Here is a 17861-nt window from a genome sequence, read left to right on the forward strand (position 1 = left end):
ACACAGAGGATAAATAATCCAAACCAAGAAGGCAATCTTCATTACTCTTTTCTTACTTTCACAATAAAAGTTCTAGTAAACTCAAATTAAGTCAAATAATTTACAAGCTAACTTTTATAGCTTTAAGTGTGTACAAAAAATGTCACAAATGTTTGTTGGATTTGCAGTAAGGGTCCATAAAATGGTGGGTTTCAACATGTAAAGAAAGGCCAATACATCTGTGAAGTTAAACGGTTTGGGCACGACCCCCTCAAGTAGCACAGCGCAGTCGGTGCTCCTCTGCATCCGACACCGACGCAGCCACCCTCAGCGATACGCTCAGAGCAAGTGATGCAGTCTGCAGAGCGGGATGGTCCACAGAGGGCAGATGGAAGAGGAGGTCAAGTCAAACAAACACAAGACTTTGGTCAAGGAGACCGATGTTCATTTTCTGTGGCGTTAGTGACACCTGACTCATGTGCGGTTGTCACGGAGGCAGTCAAGTTAAGTCATCTTGCATGAAAGTAAAAGGGGTCCAACACAAAAGCTTATAAGGAAATATTCAAATGACATTTCATGGATATTGATTGTCAGTTTGTTGCGTGAAATGTTGACATTTTAATGTCTGAGAATGGTGCAAGTGAGCAGGGTTAAACTACTGGGGAACCCAAATGAGCACATTTTCATAATGACAGACAGCTCATGAGTACAAAATAAAACGTCGGTCTAACGGTGGAGTTGGAAATAGGGTCAGTAAGAATTAGCCTTTGGGAAACGTGGATATCCTCACCTTATTTCATTGCAAATGTTACCTGTAGCGAGATAACATGCTCCAATTAAATAGACCGAGCAAAAACTATAGAGGTCAGAGGTTTTGAGAGTTCTATTGGCTCTCCATTCAAGCAGCCCTTTTATCTGAGGAGCAGTTTCATCTCTAAGATCTTTTTAGTAATTAATTCAACTGCCTAGGAGGCTCCTGGGAGACACGTTTTATTCAGAGTCAGAGTGAAGATCAAGCTTAATTGACCTTTAAACTGATATTTAATCTTTGCCAAATTGCAGCATAGGCGTTTGAGGAGCTCGAACCCTGTTGTTTGCTGTCAGTTTGAGTTGCCATAAATAACTATGAAACTGGCCTCCATCTCAATCACCTGAAATTCTTGGTGCCTCATTTCATACAGCCAGCTGTATAAAAACGCATCTCACAGGGTGGGTCTCCCAGTATTTGGGGAAAATAAATCTCAGCGCCACTGTATTTCATGATAAAATGTCAATTTAAAGTTTCTGTTCACAGTGAAGCATCTCGGTCTGGTCTGATGTCGCCTGATGAGTTTTCTAGACATGTCATTGAAGACTTCAGGAATTTAGAGACAAAATATCAATTACAGCTCGAAAAGAGAAAAACCTTCTCAATTGGGAACCAATTCACGGCATCCTCCTTTCAGTGAGCCACAAGGCATCAAGGACAAACATTTCTCAGGGAGGGAATACACCAGGTTGCCTTTTTAGATGCAATTCCAGATGTCTCATTAGAGCGTGATGTCTTTCATCATTATTCTTTCATGTAATTCTGAAGCACATAGCATCTGCACTCTTCTCACACCGTTTGTTATTTATGTAAATCATTTCCATCCAAAAGCAAATAAACATCCTTTTTTTTTTTTAAATGAAATTGAATAATTTGAAGGTGAACAGAGAAGATTGTCCCAATCCTAAGGAGTTCCTCATTTTTCACTATCAAGAAATGAAAACAGCAGCTGTCTTTTTTTCCCCACACATATTCCCATTTTAAGAAACCACATTCAGTTTCATTCCTCTCCTTTCATTCAACCTTTAAATAAAAAGAAAGTCAACATCCGTCAAAGGAGCTACTTTCTGAAGGTCTCCCGTGGAAATAACTTCTTCCAGACCTTGAATTCCTATAACTATACTGATGTATAATAATTACATTAATTCTAAGATCAGGGGCATTAAAAGCTTACCTTCACCGGGGTTACTAAAAGGCTCAAGACAGGATAAACGAAAGCTGCTCTCAAACAAGCCCGACCTGCCAGCCATGCATATTATTAATCTGACCGCATCAAGCGTAAATAGGTCCAAGGATCCACGCTGCATGATTCTACAGCCGGTCAGATGGTTTGTAGAAGTGTCACACTTAACTCTGCTATCCTGACCTTTAAAGTTTTTGCACCACAGATCCAAACTGTAATTTTTTGGAGTGTCAACACCAAATCAGTCTAACACCCTGTGACAGAGTGGGAGAGACTGCACCACGTGCCCCCATGTTTCAGTGCAGCGTCCTATTAGTTCCTCATATCTTTAGTTGTTACTTACCATACCCAGCATGTGTTTCAGAGACCAACGATGGAGGCATACAACCGTTTTCTCTATTTATACACTGAATGGTGTCAGCTGTGGCCTTGAGGAAAGACTAGTTAAAAGTGTTATACCTGAAGGGAGAGTTTTTGGTGCTTAGCATGTTTAAAAAAAAGTGTGTATATTGTTTGTATATAAGTTTGGTTCAGCTGTTTATTTAAATAAACACCTTTGGTTTCTCAACAAAGTATCTCATGACTGCTTCCTACCACTTTCCAAAGCCACTCCAATGAGTTTACTTACCCGACTATTTGTGGTTTATTCATTGTCTTCACTCGCGCTGCAGAGGGGCCGTGGCTTATCCCCGTGGCTTTACTCCGTGGAAACAGTTATCATTTCTGTCATCCACCTCGGAAGAAATAACCACTTTTTCTGCTTTATACTTGTTGTGGAAATCCCACAAACGTCGGATCATCAAACCCCCTTGTGTTTGGGTTCATAAAATTAATATCGTATACATATAATTCAGTGGCGTGCCGTACATTACATCATTGGCTCAGCCTTGAAATTGACATTTTATTCAGAATTGTAGGGAAGAGTACAATACAGTACAGTTCAACTAATAGGCAAGAACATAGTGCCAACAGAGTTATATTAATATTCTTCTTCTATCCATTTCTGGTCCACAAACTTTGAGCTTTAAGTCCAACTTTTCTTTACAGTGTTCACTAAATAGCATTGTCACCCAAAGCAGTTTCACCGTGATGATGAAGATGAAAGTTCCCTTTACCCCAAAACACATGACACAATAATGAGTCTTTTCAATATTTCCCTGTTGTCACCTTTTCATTGTGCAGCTCCGTTGCCCTGCAAACTTTAGTTGATCTGTAGATCCGCTCAGTGTCCCCAAAGTTTTCATGCTTGTAAGTGCCGAGCCGTGCTTTGGTGTCTCGTTGCTGCCAGACAACTCAAGTTTGCAAAGCCAGTGTGGGTCCAAACACCAAATCGATCACTTGCAAATAACAGGCATTCCCAGCAGTCCGGTGTGCAGAGCTTCTCGAAGCCTGAGCCATTGGTAGCGCTCGTAGTTGGAACTTTGAAAGTGGCCAACGAACCCCTTCCCCACTGCCTGTGACGGGCTTTGTAGCGTCGGCGTCGGTCTTAAAGTTTGTCTTGAGAATGGCGTTATTATAATTATATCCTCGACCAAATCGATATCTTCTCCTCCTTCCGCCATTGTGGGTTGAAAAAACAGCAATTAATTCGTTTATCAAATTCAGTTTCCTAGTTCTGAGGTTCTGCATATACCTGCCCATAGGAAATATTGGTAATCAAAACCTGCTAGCTGCTCCTGTGCGGTTTCAGGAGCCAACTCTAAAGCTGATTGGTTGACATAACATTTTCATTCCCATTCACTTGAAGCTACCAGCGCCCGCAATGTTGATTCTGCAGGCCTACCTAGCAACAAACGATGGCTGAATATGATTGGATAAAAGATCTAACATAAAGACCAGCCCTCCAAATCTCAACCTGGGGCTGGAAGCAGTGCAACCAAGAGGAACGCTATGAAATTAAGAGAATAACTCTTACTCTGGGGAATAATTGAATACATATTTGTGGGAACATATATTTAGAAAAAAAATTATATTCTGATGATGTTTAGGCCAGCCCGCCACTGATATAATTATACATAACATCATTCGTAGGCTCAGTGACTTTCACCGACTACGTCTGGATAACTGGATGAAATTCTGCTTTTATTCGCATCCCTTCGCATCGACTTTCATGAAATCTTTTAGTGTTAACGCAGCATAAGTGTTGGGAAAATATATCGGCTAATTTTCAGTGTCTCATCACCACAATCAATCGGATTACATTTATTTTGGTGTGAATCCTTGCTGCACAGTCTCGTCCATGTCGATAACACAAAGAACAGCCACACTAAATCTCTAAATCATTCTGGTAAAACACAAGGATTTCAAAATAAATGGCTGCATCTGCATCCAAGCAACAAGGGGCAAGGATAGAATGCAGAGAGCTGAAAGATCTGCATACACAAGTGACACAATAGCTTCAGACAGTCTCCATATGGGCCTTTGGAGCTGGTCAAATTGAAAATGAAAGCACAGATGCCCCAAATCCATTGGGGATCACAATTCAACAAAGACTCTTAGTACTGTCAGGATGTGGCTACAGGACTCTGACTCGTGTTGGTGAGGCGAGGCGGCTTCTGATAGCGTCACTTAGTGGATCATGCCTGTGAGAATGGAAGACAAATTATCATATTTCATATGTCAGTCAAAAATTAAAAGATGAATGTTATCCTCTTGCTAAAGCAACAGAGAGAAGTGTTTTTCACTTTCAAACAGATAATCGGCTTCATGAAGTACTTTTTCATTAAAGATTTTAATAAGTTTCAATCCATTTAGTCTTCTTAAAAGTAATCAAATGTAGCCTCAGTATCCTGTGTACTTATCTTTTAATGGGTTATTTTAATGGGTAGTGCTAATCCAAATATCTAAATTATTATCAAGATAGAGCAATCAAATTGATGTTCAACTCTTGGCATCTGATAGATCTGCCTCATTCATCTCGGCAGCCATGCTGAACCCTTTAATTGGCCCCTGTGACCTTCTAGTGGCAGCACAGGCTTCTGCTCTGAGGCTTTGCTCGTTAGATGGAACTAATTACAACAAGACAGGCTGTTTTGTCATAAGCTTACTGGTATGCACTTTCCTGTAGCTACAGTGTTGTAAACTTGCTACCATATTTATACATTTACTGCAAACGGCTTTTTTTCAGTTTTTGTGGAATGTCATATCCGGGCTAGTGGGATTCCTCAGTAACACTGAGGGAACTTTACTGTGTAAAGCTGAGTGCGAATGAGCCAAGTAATCCTAGTTTGAGGCAGAGGCATACATTACAATATATTTCTGTTTTGATCATTATGAATACATCTGTTGTCGATACTGTGACAGTTGGGGTTGGCACTTTGGAGATGGCTAAATTGTCTTCAAGGAACGTTTAACTGGTTGATAAAAGATAATACTGTGAGGTTATTTCTATATAGGTATTCTCAATCCCGGTCATCAGGTCTGATTCGCTGCAAAACGGTTCACCACAAACATGTGCATTGTCGTTTTGTATTTTACAGCTGCATTTATTATTTTGATTTTTTGAATATTTAATGTCTGAATGTAGTGGGGAGAGAAAGATCACTCGACTATGTTTATCATGCTCATCAGATCTGTGTAACTTTTTCCGCTTCGTTTAGCTACCCGCTCAGCACCAAGCAGACGTTTTCCAGTAGTTTGTGAACATATTTCTTTTTGCACCGTTCATCTTAATACAGAACAATAATTCTACCTTTGAATTCAAGACAAATAGCCCTAGATGTGCTGTTCCAACTGATGAAAAATGCAGGCCTCACTAACAGCTCTGACATGAGGCAGGTTATGAATATCAATGATTTCCATCTGAGATTATAAATCATAAATAAATGTAATTTATTTTTTCAAAGAGTATTCGGTCCTGTTGCATGCAGATCTTATCAGTTGTGTAGGATGCAGTGATCTCTCTCAGTGCGTATTGTCTTCGTCTAAGTGTTGAGAGTGATGATTACTTAATTGCTTGAATACATAATAGAGAACATTGTGATTTGTTGGGCAGGAGATCATTAATCATATGCTATTCATATGGTAACTGCTGCAGAGGGAGGAAAAGGTTTCTCTCTGTGAAGCCCAGCTGAGTTAATTGGGTGTGAAGGCGGTTTTCTTTTGACAGCGTTACAAAGGTCAAAGGTCTCCCTGCTGTGTACCTCGCCGGCTATGTGTTGGTGGAACTTCTGCACGAGCAAAGAGATCTCACTAAGTGACTCTGTTTATGTAATGTGCTCTTCTCTCCAAATGTGATTTGGTGACAGAACTAGTAAATTGATTATCACTGAAGTTCAATGTGCATCCCCCCCCCCCTAATGGATTTTACTCTTGAACCAGCCCTGTGCCAAACAACATACATTCTCCCAATACAAATCAACGAATAACTTATAAGATTAAAATGCACAGCAATTGAACTGAACAACTTGACTTTATAAATGTATATGTTATTTAAATCTTTCATATGCCTTTTTTCTACAATGATCTCTTCTGTCGGGTGTTGAGAGGCAGTGGAATGGCAGCAAAGACTGAATGAGTGTGCTGCGAGGTTTAAACTGAGACCTGAATCCTGGTCCTATCTACCCAAACCCAACTCGAGGAAAAGGCATTATTTTTTCTTCGAATTCTTTCTTCAAAAGGACAAAGGCACAGGATACTACATTTGCTTATTTTCGAGATTTTGTTGAGAACAGGAAGTGGGCTGTCTTCCAGAACGTCAATCATTCAAGAACTGTGTGGGATCCTAAAGTTAAGCCAAAAGGTCTCTTAGGTGGGCATCTGAACATAAGAAGTATTCAATCTAAAAGTGATGAAGTCCATCACCTTTTTCTTGATTCCAATTTAGACTTTCTTTATCTATCTGAGACCTGGCTCTACAAAAAATGCTCCATCAGCAGCAATAACAGTGCCAGGTTACAACATTTACAGGAGACATAGGGTGGTGTCATGATCTATGTGATAAATAGTATCCGCTGCGATGAAATCCAGTGGACTGTCTGTCAAGACTTGGAATGTATAGGTCTAGATATAATGTTATCACCATAAATGTCTTTTTCAGTTATTGTAATTTATCGGCCTCCCTCTTCCAGAAATAGTTTCTATGAGGAATTTGAGAAACTATTAAAATAATGTAATTTCAGTAAAGAGGTCATTATTATGGGTGATTTTAACTTAAACTGTGAGGACAAATCATCTCGAAAGAATCTTAAATGGATAACTGATGACTTTGACCTTGTACAGTAGATCAGTGGGCCCACAAGACTAACCAATTCTTCCAGGACCCAAATTGATTTAATATTTACCAATAGACCTGAGAGAGTTCTAAAAACTCTCAATATGGTAACTGGTCTTTCTGAACACAATCTGACTCTGGTAGCCAGGAAACTAACCAGCAAGTGGTCTTGGCCTTCTGTCAGGGATGATGAATATTTTAGAATCCCCCCAAAAAATCAAGAGAACTTTCATCACACTCTTCAACTAATTGATTGGGATGAACTACGGCAGTAAAAAAATCTCAGACAAATTAGAGAACACTATCAAGGATTTTAGTTGAACATTTAGGCGCAAAAATATCAAACTTGGATAAATGATGATATCTTAAAAGTATTAAAAAGACGGGATTGTGTCTTTAAAACCGCAATTAAAAATAAATCGAGCGATGACAGACAACATTTTGCTATGCTGAGAAATAAACTGGTAAAGAAATTTAAAAAAGCTAAGGCAGATATCTGACTAATAGAATAGGTGAGAGGTCAAACTAAAATTATCTGGGATCAGTTACACAAGCTAACAGGACATTACAACAAAGTAAGGAAGCTGCAGGAACTTAACATTAATGGAAAACTGTCAAATAATCCAGCTAAAGGAGCAAAAGCTTCTAATCACTATTTAATTGATTCTGTAGCTACCATTGCTAAATGTTTCTCCCCTGAGATTACACATGTCTGAACAGTAAGTCGACTTTCTGCAAAATAAATGTCACTCGTTTAGAGTCTTAAGAATAATCAGTTCTCTTAAACCATCCAAAACAAAAGATACATTTGGTATGGATGCAGTTATGCTCAAAGTACTTAGCAAAACACTAATAGATCCCATGAGCAATATCATCAACCTCTCAACCTCTCAGAGCATGTTTGGAAGTCGGCTGCTGTTGTTCCAGTATTCAAAGATGGAGATTGCCTTTCTACCTCTAGTTACAGACCCATCAGTATTGTTAGGTTGTAATAGTTTATTTTGATATTGCACATGTACAGAGAGGTCTTATGCTTTAAATTAATACATATAGAAAGATAGTGTAATAGGAAATATTAGGGAGAATATTGATATTGTTGTTAATGTGTTATGAAGCATAGGGGTAATGTTTACTCTATGTATATGTCAATGGCAAGAAGTAATGTTATGTATGTGCATGGAGTGAATGTTAGTTTAGTATTTCAGAACTGTCGGAGCCGGTTGAAGCCCGTGAAAGTGTATTTAATGCGGACAACAACAAGACGGGACTTTTATTGTGAAAATACTTGTTTAGCGACTTGACCGGAAGTGACGTTTCGACCCGGGGTTCAGTGACATTCGACCCCTCGATTGTTCTAGCGGGATTTGAACCAACGAGAAGGTGTTAAGGGTTTGAATAACCTTTGAAAATAGGTGATTGGCTGATATGCAACTAACACACGATGTATTGGGGAAATCGTTCTTTCGTTCTGATGACTGGTTAGGCAGCAACACCTGTTTCCTTGGAACTTGTACCTGCGGAGCCCTGCATCACCACGGAACACACGATCGTGAGCTTTTGATTATTTGTTAAACTTTCGTTTATTATACTCCTTGCCATTAAATACTGTTAAACTTATTGATCGCATCCTAGTCCTGATTTCCATCGAGCGCGAGGGGCCCCATCACAACTCACTCTTTAGTATCCTGCCAACAGTATCGAAGGTTGCAGAGAAGTTGGTAACTAAGCAAATTATCTGCCCTTGAATACCAGTCCCTTTGCCCTTCATCAATGCAATTCGGCTTGAGAGCCAATCATTCTACTGAGACGGCCACCTGTTTCTTCACAGAAAAAGAAAAAAAAATTCTACTGGACAAAGGGGGTGATGTTGGAGTTGTTGTTTTTTATCTCAAGAAGGCATTTTATACTGTTAATCATAGTATTCTTTGGTCCACATTGCACAGTTACAATTTTTCTCAGGTACACATAAATTGATTGAATCATATTAGCTAAACAGATCACAGGATGTCCACATTCAGAACTATCAATCTACTGCCCTCCACTTGTCCACAGGCATCCAGCAAGGATCTGTCCTGGGCCCATTACTATTTTCTTTATATATTAATGATCTGCCATCAGTATGCCCTGAGAACAATATTCAAATGTATGCTGATGACACTGTAATTTAGTTGCATGGTAGCACATTGGGAGATGTAGCAAACAAACTCACTGAATCCATGGTTCATGTAACTACTTGGTTAACGAAATGCTGTCACAACTGAATGTATCCAAAACAGTATGCATGTTTTTTAGCAAAAGAAACTCTGGTAGTGTAGAACCGGATGTTTTTGTATCTGGGGAGAGGCTAAAGGTTGTATCTGAATACAAGTATCTTGGAGTACTTTTTGAATCAAATGTATCCTTCAAATCTCAGGTGAAAAAGGTCTGTAATCAGGTCAGATTCAATATATCTCATTTCCGGTTCACATGTCAACAGAGGCAGCTAAGACATACATGTATTCTATGGTTATTTACCACATGCCTGAATGTTTAATAACCTGGTCACATGCTTGTGCCACTACTCTGAAACCATTTCAGTCATTATATAAACGTACACTAAATTTTTTTGATGAAAAACCTGTTCTCTCTCATCATTTTCTATACTAAAAAATATATAACTTGTTTAGTTGGGAGAACATAATTAAATATGTGCATGTCTATCTCATGTACAAAATGACATGGCTTGACCTCTCCTCCTTTCAAACAATTTGTCAGGACACAAACTGGATATCGGCTCACAAGAGGTGCAGCAAGAGGGGATTGTATTGTCCTACTCAGGAAAAGTGCTTTCAGTCAGTCTGCTTTTTCTGTACAAGCTGCAATAGACAGGAAGCTCAGTGAAAGAAATTGTTCGTTAGTACCCACCTCTGTCAACAATAGACAGTAACTGCTCCCTACTGTCCTCAATCTGTGCTTGTTGAACTTTCGCTCTGTCTGTCCGTCAGTTGTTGTCTATCTGTTTGTCGTCAGGTCTCTGTATGTCTTGACTTTGGTGGTCGACCATTTACTCTACCTGCAGGTATGTCTTTTGTTGTTGTTTGGCTGAGTCTGACTGATTTATATATTGAATTTACTCTGTATGCTTTTATGTTCTGTGTCTCTAACATGGGTGTTTTTACTCTGTCCATTTTAACATAGTTCTCCCTTACTTTATTGGCTTTGTCTGTTTTGAATGTGTGGGTCTTCTTGTTGCATGTCTTGTTAGTACTTGACAAGAGTAATCACTATTCTCACTCTTAATTGTTTGTGCAACCATTGGAAAGCTTAAATATTGTACAAACATTGTATATGTAATCTTGTGTTTTTAGGTTTGTTTTATGTCATCTGCCTCTCGGGACTTCAGGTGAAAAATAACTGGCACATTTACAGAAATGTTTTTATTAATGTGTACTGCCCCTTATCAAATAAACCAAAGAAGAAAAAAGAAGATTAACACAGATAGCAGCTAGTTAGCTTAGCTCAGCACATATAACTAAAAACAGCTTTAGCTTTCAACATCAGTATTAGATGCTAAAAGCAATGTAATATGAAGAAGCAGAAGTTCTCTAAGGGAGAGGTGGTCAAGCAAACACAGGACTTTTAACTCTGGGGATCGACGTTCGATCATTAATATACAACACAAAAGGCTGCCTGAGCAGCAAATATGACGGGCAGAGATTAGATCAGATTGAATCTTCCACATTTCTTCTGATGGACTAAAGTGGTATGGTCATGTGGTGTAGCTGGCAATATTGTCATTAGTGGGGAAGGTGGAGAAGGTTGGTGGCCTGACATGAAAGGGGGGGGGGGGGGTAAAGATGCAACTGAAAGTTGAAGTTAGGTGCCGTCTCAATATTTGTTGTAATGTATTTACATGTCACTGCTGTTTGCTAGCATTTCCCTCAGTCTGTTATTTCCACATGTGGATATTTTGAGCCACAGCTGGAGAAACACCAAACATTCGGGATATAGGTCAGAGCGTATCCATACGGTTTCCAAAGTCAGCTTGTGCAGCTGAATATAAATGTGCAGATCTATATAGTCTCTTTTGATCTGACTTGTGTTCTACTTTTCTTTGATGAAATGTAATAAAAATCCAACCGTGCAGAAACTGTATTATTGTCAGTGGAAGCAAACTTTAACCTGTGTTTTTCCACTTATAGCTTGAATTGCGGCGTTGCTCACTACCTCAAGCCTCCACCTGACATGCAAGTCTATTGGTAACCTGCACCAAGAGTTAGAGTATATGTTCAGGATTTTAAGAGCCCTGTAAAACATTGTAAGGTGAAAGGAAGCGACAGGTGCCCAAGATTAATTCAAGCTCCAGTATAATGAGGTGGCTCTAAAACTTCTTCGTTGGCTAAAGACAAATGGCTTTTGTTTGTCAGCTTTGCTATTTTGCATTAATAACTTAAAAATAAATTGTAATGTCTGAGTCTCATCTGCCACAGACAGAGACAAGTGAAAAAAAATTAAATAAGCTATAATTGAGGGAGGCTTTCATGAAGTGACAAGGTCTTTTCATACTCGAGTGGAAGTAATCACAGAGAGCCATGGCGGAGGATCCGAGATGACACTGCTGTTCTCACTGTGGAGAAAAGTCTTTCATTAAAGACAACAACTGTCTAGCCTACCGTCAGTGATGCTCTTGGCTCAATGCACGTATGCATGCAGGATTCTTGTGCAGGAGCCATCAAATCAAAGATTGTACCTGTAAAGGACAAGACCATTACTCAGGTGATAATTGAAGTCCCAATCAATAATCACTGTAACTGCTCCATCGCCCTCGGATATATCATGCCTGAGTCTACAAGGTGAAAGCCATCACATGGAGGCTGGACCAGCAACACTCAAGTGCAGTAATCCGCCAACTGCAGCAAATAAGTGAAGAATACTCCTATTATTACCAGACACAACATTAACTTAAATCTGCCGTAAACATATTGACATGTTGTCTATGATTTTATGAAGTCGATATGGTCACATATTGGCTCTTTATCTTGCTTATAATGTCAAACAGTTTTTTGCTATAAAGAGCTGCCTAATTCTGTTGGAGATGGGGCTGGTGAAAGCATTGGGACAAATCCAAAAGGGGCCAGGCAAAGAATCGGAGGTCAGAGCAGGCAGGTCAGGAATAATATTTTGAATATACTGGAGAGCTTGGCAATGACACACAAGACAATCTGGCAGATGCCAAGTGAGAGTGAGGGAGCTAAATAGTGAGGGACTAATGAGGGGATGGGCTGCAGGTGAGAAGGGCGTGAGGACCAGGTGAAGGGAATGAGAGACAATCAGGTGAGGATGACAGGATCTGGAATGACAGGAGAGTTAAATAAGCAGGCAGGATGAATACAACTATTAAGATGGAGAAGTCATGACAGAGTGTCTGTAATTCAAATGTTTTCCCACTTTATCTTAAAGTCTGTGTTTCCTCTGAACCGTCAGTGTGGCCAGTAATACAACTCATGGAGTTTAATATCATGGAGGCAAGGCAGCATTTATTTGTGAGCTCTTTAAAGCTGGCATAATCAATGTCATGTTTAACATATAACAATGTCTCAAGTGATGAAAAACAATGTGTGAAAGGGGTTGCTCATATTGTTTCCTGACAAGGTCATCATAACAAGTCCCAAGGCAATAGTCAGTGTTGTGCTCACAGTTTGCTCCTTAAGTGGCCAACAACAGGCAGTTTAAGAGCCTGTGTCCACGTAGTGTTGGTGTCTGAGCACTAGCGGAGCGAGTGTCTGCCGGGATGCTGCTGTCTGGAGAAAAAAACAATACACTTTTTTTTTCTCAGTGCCATACTTTTTTTCTCTAGCCGCTTCAAGTGCTTCTCGTTTAAAATCTCTAACCTTTTCAGAAAAGTGCTGGTGACGTTCCTGTAGAGAATGGAGAAGAAGCTTGTCTTCTGTCTGTCCTGAGCTTCATATGTCAGACAAACAATATCATTTCCAAAAAAAGAGAAGCAGATTGGTTGATGCTCACGGTTAAATAAAATGTCAAACAAATAGATAAGGGTTTCTTAAACAAAAAAACTTATCATAGCAAAGTTTGTGTTACAAAGTCCTCCTCTTTATAATCCGATTGGTTCTTGTCCTCCTCCTGGCTGCCCTTTCCCACAAAGATTGTCCAGCCCCTCCTCTCCATGTGCTCTCCCACTCTGTCTCTTATATACGGCGTTTCTCAATTCAAAGTACACGAGTACAGACTTGTGTTCTTTTGGAGTCTGGACTTGGGAGTCTGGTCTTGAGAGTCCAGACTCCGGAGGACGGGAGAACGGGAGGACGGTCTTTCTGCGATTGGAACAGCAGCTGACTTGATGACGTCACCACATCAGCTGTTCTTGCTCCTGGGTTTACTCTAATTATTCACTGTAAATAATTTTTTACAGTCAAATAAACAAAACATCCTAAAATTACATTCCGTGACTCAACAACAGTAGTATTTATAAAAAGTCATCTGTCAGTTGTTTATTTTCTCCTCCGCTATTGTTTCCAGTTGCTGGTGAAATGCATTCTGGGATATCTGCTGGCCAAAGTATGCACAAGTCTCCTCTGATGCATCCTCCGGAAAGTGGGAGGATCAAGTCACATCCGGGTGTTTTGACCGTGCTTTGCGAGAAGCGAACTTTGAATTGGAACATGTACTCGGGCTGAGACTGATGACGTTTCACGAGTCACGAGGACACAAGTAGAGGAAAGTACGCACAAGTACACATATTGAGAAACGCCGTAAGCTTCCCAGCCCTGCCTCCATTAGGTGCCCTAAGCACCTGCAGCTGGGTGAGTGGTGAGGCAGTGTGGGAGATGTAGTTTCAGCCAGAGTGGCCATTTTGGAGTGTGGCCACTGACACTGAGTGGGAATATAGCGTCCCTCCACTACCTGTCCCGTTGTGTTTCACAGTGTGCAGATTGTAAAGCCCACTGAGGCAAATCGGTAATTTGTGATTTTGGGTTTGACAAAATAAATTGATTTGTAGGTTTCTGTAATATACTGAATAAGTTGATTGTCAAGATTTCTGAACTAGTAATATGTTTCATGAATATGTTTCATATCAGCCTTGTATCAATGAATGCATAAACGCACAAGATCACGTGGTTAACACTACAAAATGGGTACTTAGGTTAAGGCAACAAAACTACTTGGTTAAGATTTTTAAAATATCGTACGTTATATAAAATAATAACTTTGTAACAACGTAAATAGTGTGAAATAATAACAACTGCCACCTATTTATATACCAGTCATAATAACATTCTGTAACGTGCGCAGAGTCAACTTTTGATTCAACACGGGGCACAAACAGTGGTCTCCTGGGTAAAAATCCTGTTTGATTGAACCGGACACATACCTCCCTCCAACCTTGATGTTGTTATACTTTATTATGTTATTATATCATGTTGAAATATCACCTGACTTTCTCAACAGTCGCTTGATATATTATATCACTAACAGTGGCGGCTGGTGACATTTTTTTGGGGGGGGGCGCAGTTGGGCGGCGCGGTTTAAATAGCACTCCACAATGAGAAGAAAAGAGGTTTTGAGTAGAATATTGTAACAAAGCTTTATTTCAAGAACACAGTGCTCAACACTGTCCACAACAACGAAACAAACGAAACATTGGATTCAGAAAGAGATGCATCACATTGTACATTGGCCCCACTACTTGTAAAGAAATGTAGCCCGCCTCTCTTTCAAGTTGGCAAACTTCTCAATGACTCTCTGATTAAAGTCAATCATGTTTGTGATCAGCCTTTTTTCCATTGAGAGCATGGCTAAGGCATTCAGTCTCTCCTGAGTCATGGTGTTCCTGAGAAAGGTTTTAACCCTTTTCAGTGTTGAAAAACACCTCTCAGCCTCAGCAGTGGTCATGGGAGTTGTGATGATGATTTTCAGCAGTGTTTTTGTCTCTGAAAATACCTCCGAAAGATAATTTTCCATGAACAACTGGAAAAGATCCACAGCACCACAACAGGATCGAAATTCCTCTGTGCCATAGATGAGGCTAAGCTCTGTCTTCAGCTTTCTTCCGTTGAGCATTGGATAGGCCTTCAATGTGGTGGCCAGAGCAACTTCAGGGAATACATTGACGTAGCATTCAAACTGGCAGCTCTGCAGTAAGGTGGCACTGATGAGGTGGTCTTTGAAGGCAAAGCGTTCCCTGGTGTGTCCAAGTATGGTGTCACAAACCTACAGATAAATATAGAGAGAGAGAGACAGACAGATAAGTTGTGGGGAAATATCTACGACAAACAGGCTTCATAATACAGACAAAGCCAACAATCAGAGTTGACAAAAAATATGTTTTGTGTGTCTGGATGGCTCATCAACATAGACAAAAGGCCAGGAGCCACCTTGATGCTCTAGCCTGGAGCTATATCACACACACACTTTTTTGACACTCACCTCTGCAGCGATCCTTCCAAGCTCATCTTCCTTCATAGCCCGGCGCTTCCTCGGCTGCTCAGAGCCACTGCGTTGCTCCACCACCATTGCATCGATTGAATCTCTGTAAATAAAAAGAATAATTTACAAATCATATTTGTCTTATTACTATAGTTGATGTAAAAGAAGAATGTTGTGACTACGCTTACAGAATAATAACAATAATGAAATTACCTGATTTTTTGTATGTTCTCTTGGAACTGCTGGATGCATGTATTTATATGGACTGAATCTATGTTTCTCTTCTGGAGCTTGGCATAGAGGATGTCCACGTGTGGCATTATCCGATGGAACAGTTGAAGGAAGAAGTTGAAATCAGGATCCTCCAGTAGCCTGATGTGGCCCCCTGCTTCTTGGCTGGTCATGTCATCAAAGCTACCTGATGCTCGAATTCTTCCAAAGCATTCAATGAGGTCATCTTTATGCTCAAACTCAAACACAGTATTGACGGCACGGCTGCGAAAGTTCCACCTCACGTTGCTGGCTGTCGGTAGACGATGGGCCACTGTTTCATCAAGGACAGCGGTCCGCTTGGAAGATCTTGAAAAGAACGCAGCAAATCCACCAAGGTCGGAAAAAAAGTTTTTGACTTTGACTATGTGAGAGGTGGCCTGTTGCATTATGAGATTGAGCTGATGGGCATAGCAGTGGATATAGTGGGTCATCCTGGATTCTCTTTTGAACACCTGAAATGGCACCCCTCATTACACTGGCACCGTCATATGCCTGGCAGATGAGTTTACTTTTCTGCTCACCTGGGAGGATGGCAGCAAGGCGTTCTTTTAATGCCACGGCAATGCTCTCTGCTGTAGCTGACTGCAGAGGGATGAACTCAAAGAATCTTTCCTCCACATTAGCACCATTGATGTAGCGAAGCACAAGCACAAGTTGGGTTTGTGTGCTAATGTCCATGATCTCATCTGCTTGGATCGATAGAAAATCGCTGCTTTGAACTTCACTTATGATCTGTTCCTTCACAACAGACAGCATACAGTCAAGAAGCTCATTCTGGACTGTTTTGGATGCTCCTTAAACACAGTCGCGCTCTCGAGATGCTCGTTCAGTGCACTGTCAAGTGAGGCAACAACGTCCACCAAGCCACGGAATATCCCTGGGTTATCAGAGTTCTCGCGCTCATCATGACCACGCAGGGCCAACTCAAATGCACCACAGAACTTCACACAGTCCATAATTCGTGAGAGAATGTGTCGGTTTTTCTGAACCTCTTCATTATGTTTTCGAATGCCAATTCGATAGCCTTCGTCGAGCTGCTTTGCTATACTCAGTCTACCAAACAGGTTTAGCTTCATGCTGTTATTTAGATGGCTGTGGCAAAATTCGTGCTTCTTGCACTTCTCGGTGAAGTGCTTTAGATCCCTCATCCCCGTTGTAGTCCAGAGAGTTTCAGTCCCAGGACTTTGAAACAACAGGCAGGGGAAACAAAAAAACGAATCACTCACGGAGCAACCTGCTAACCAGCTCCGGTTAGCATATAGGCTCGAGTTGAATCTCCGGGTATACGTCCTCCCGCGGTCAGTGCTTTGCTGCTGAATTTGTAATTCCGGATGTTCGGGTCCCAACTCTTTCAGCCTCTTTTTGTCAATATCTGACCGTCGATCGAAAGGTCTTTCGCGTAGAGATATCACAGAGTTTTCTGTCACCGACGCCATGCTAACAACAAGCTTCTGCTAGCTATGTTGCTCGCGTACCTGCGTGGAGGTGGAGGTGGAGCTCCTGGCAGGGTTGCCAGGTCTGTGAGATAAAACCAGCCCAAACCCAGCCCAATATCAGAACTCAAAATATGCCCGTGCCAAACCATATACACTGCTTTTAAAGTCCAACAGCATTGCTATCATTGCCAAATATATTGTAATATCTACAAAGTAACAACATATGTTTAGTTTGCCAGCATTAAAAGCAGTTTTCCCTCAAGTTATTTCACCTAGGTCCTAAAATGGCCTTGTGTAATTAGATACAGTATATTATCATAAATAAAATGTGTGTACGTGCTGATCTGGAGTCAGTTTGGTAGGATTTGGGTATGAATAAATTATTTCATTTAAAATATGGATTTTTATTGAAAGATATTCATGTAATTTGCATGCAAAATAGGTCTACCCGAACCAAGGACAACAAATTCAACCCGCGCAACACTTCAAAAGTGGCCTGATTCCGCAGGAAAACCGCGGACCTGGCAACACTGCTGAGGCTACGGG

The 17861-nt window shown here is 40.6% G+C and overlaps 1 protein-coding gene across 1 annotated transcript; it reads right to left on the reverse strand.

Annotated features, from left to right (window-relative positions):
* Nucleotides 1-250: 250 nt before the first annotated feature.
* On the reverse strand, nt 251-16310 carry LOC130189869 (uncharacterized). Its single transcript, XM_056408856.1, has 4 exons — nt 15820-16310; nt 15607-15709; nt 15121-15390; nt 251-337 (listed from the first exon to the last, which is right to left on the reverse strand). Exons 1-4 carry the CDS (start codon nt 16308-16310, stop codon nt 251-253), a joined length of 951 nt encoding a protein of 316 aa, XP_056264831.1.
* Nucleotides 16311-17861: the final 1551 nt, after the last annotated feature.

Source organism: Pseudoliparis swirei, chromosome 24 (genome assembly GCF_029220125.1).
Source record: "Pseudoliparis swirei isolate HS2019 ecotype Mariana Trench chromosome 24, NWPU_hadal_v1, whole genome shotgun sequence".
NCBI lineage: Eukaryota > Metazoa > Chordata > Actinopteri > Perciformes > Liparidae > Pseudoliparis > Pseudoliparis swirei.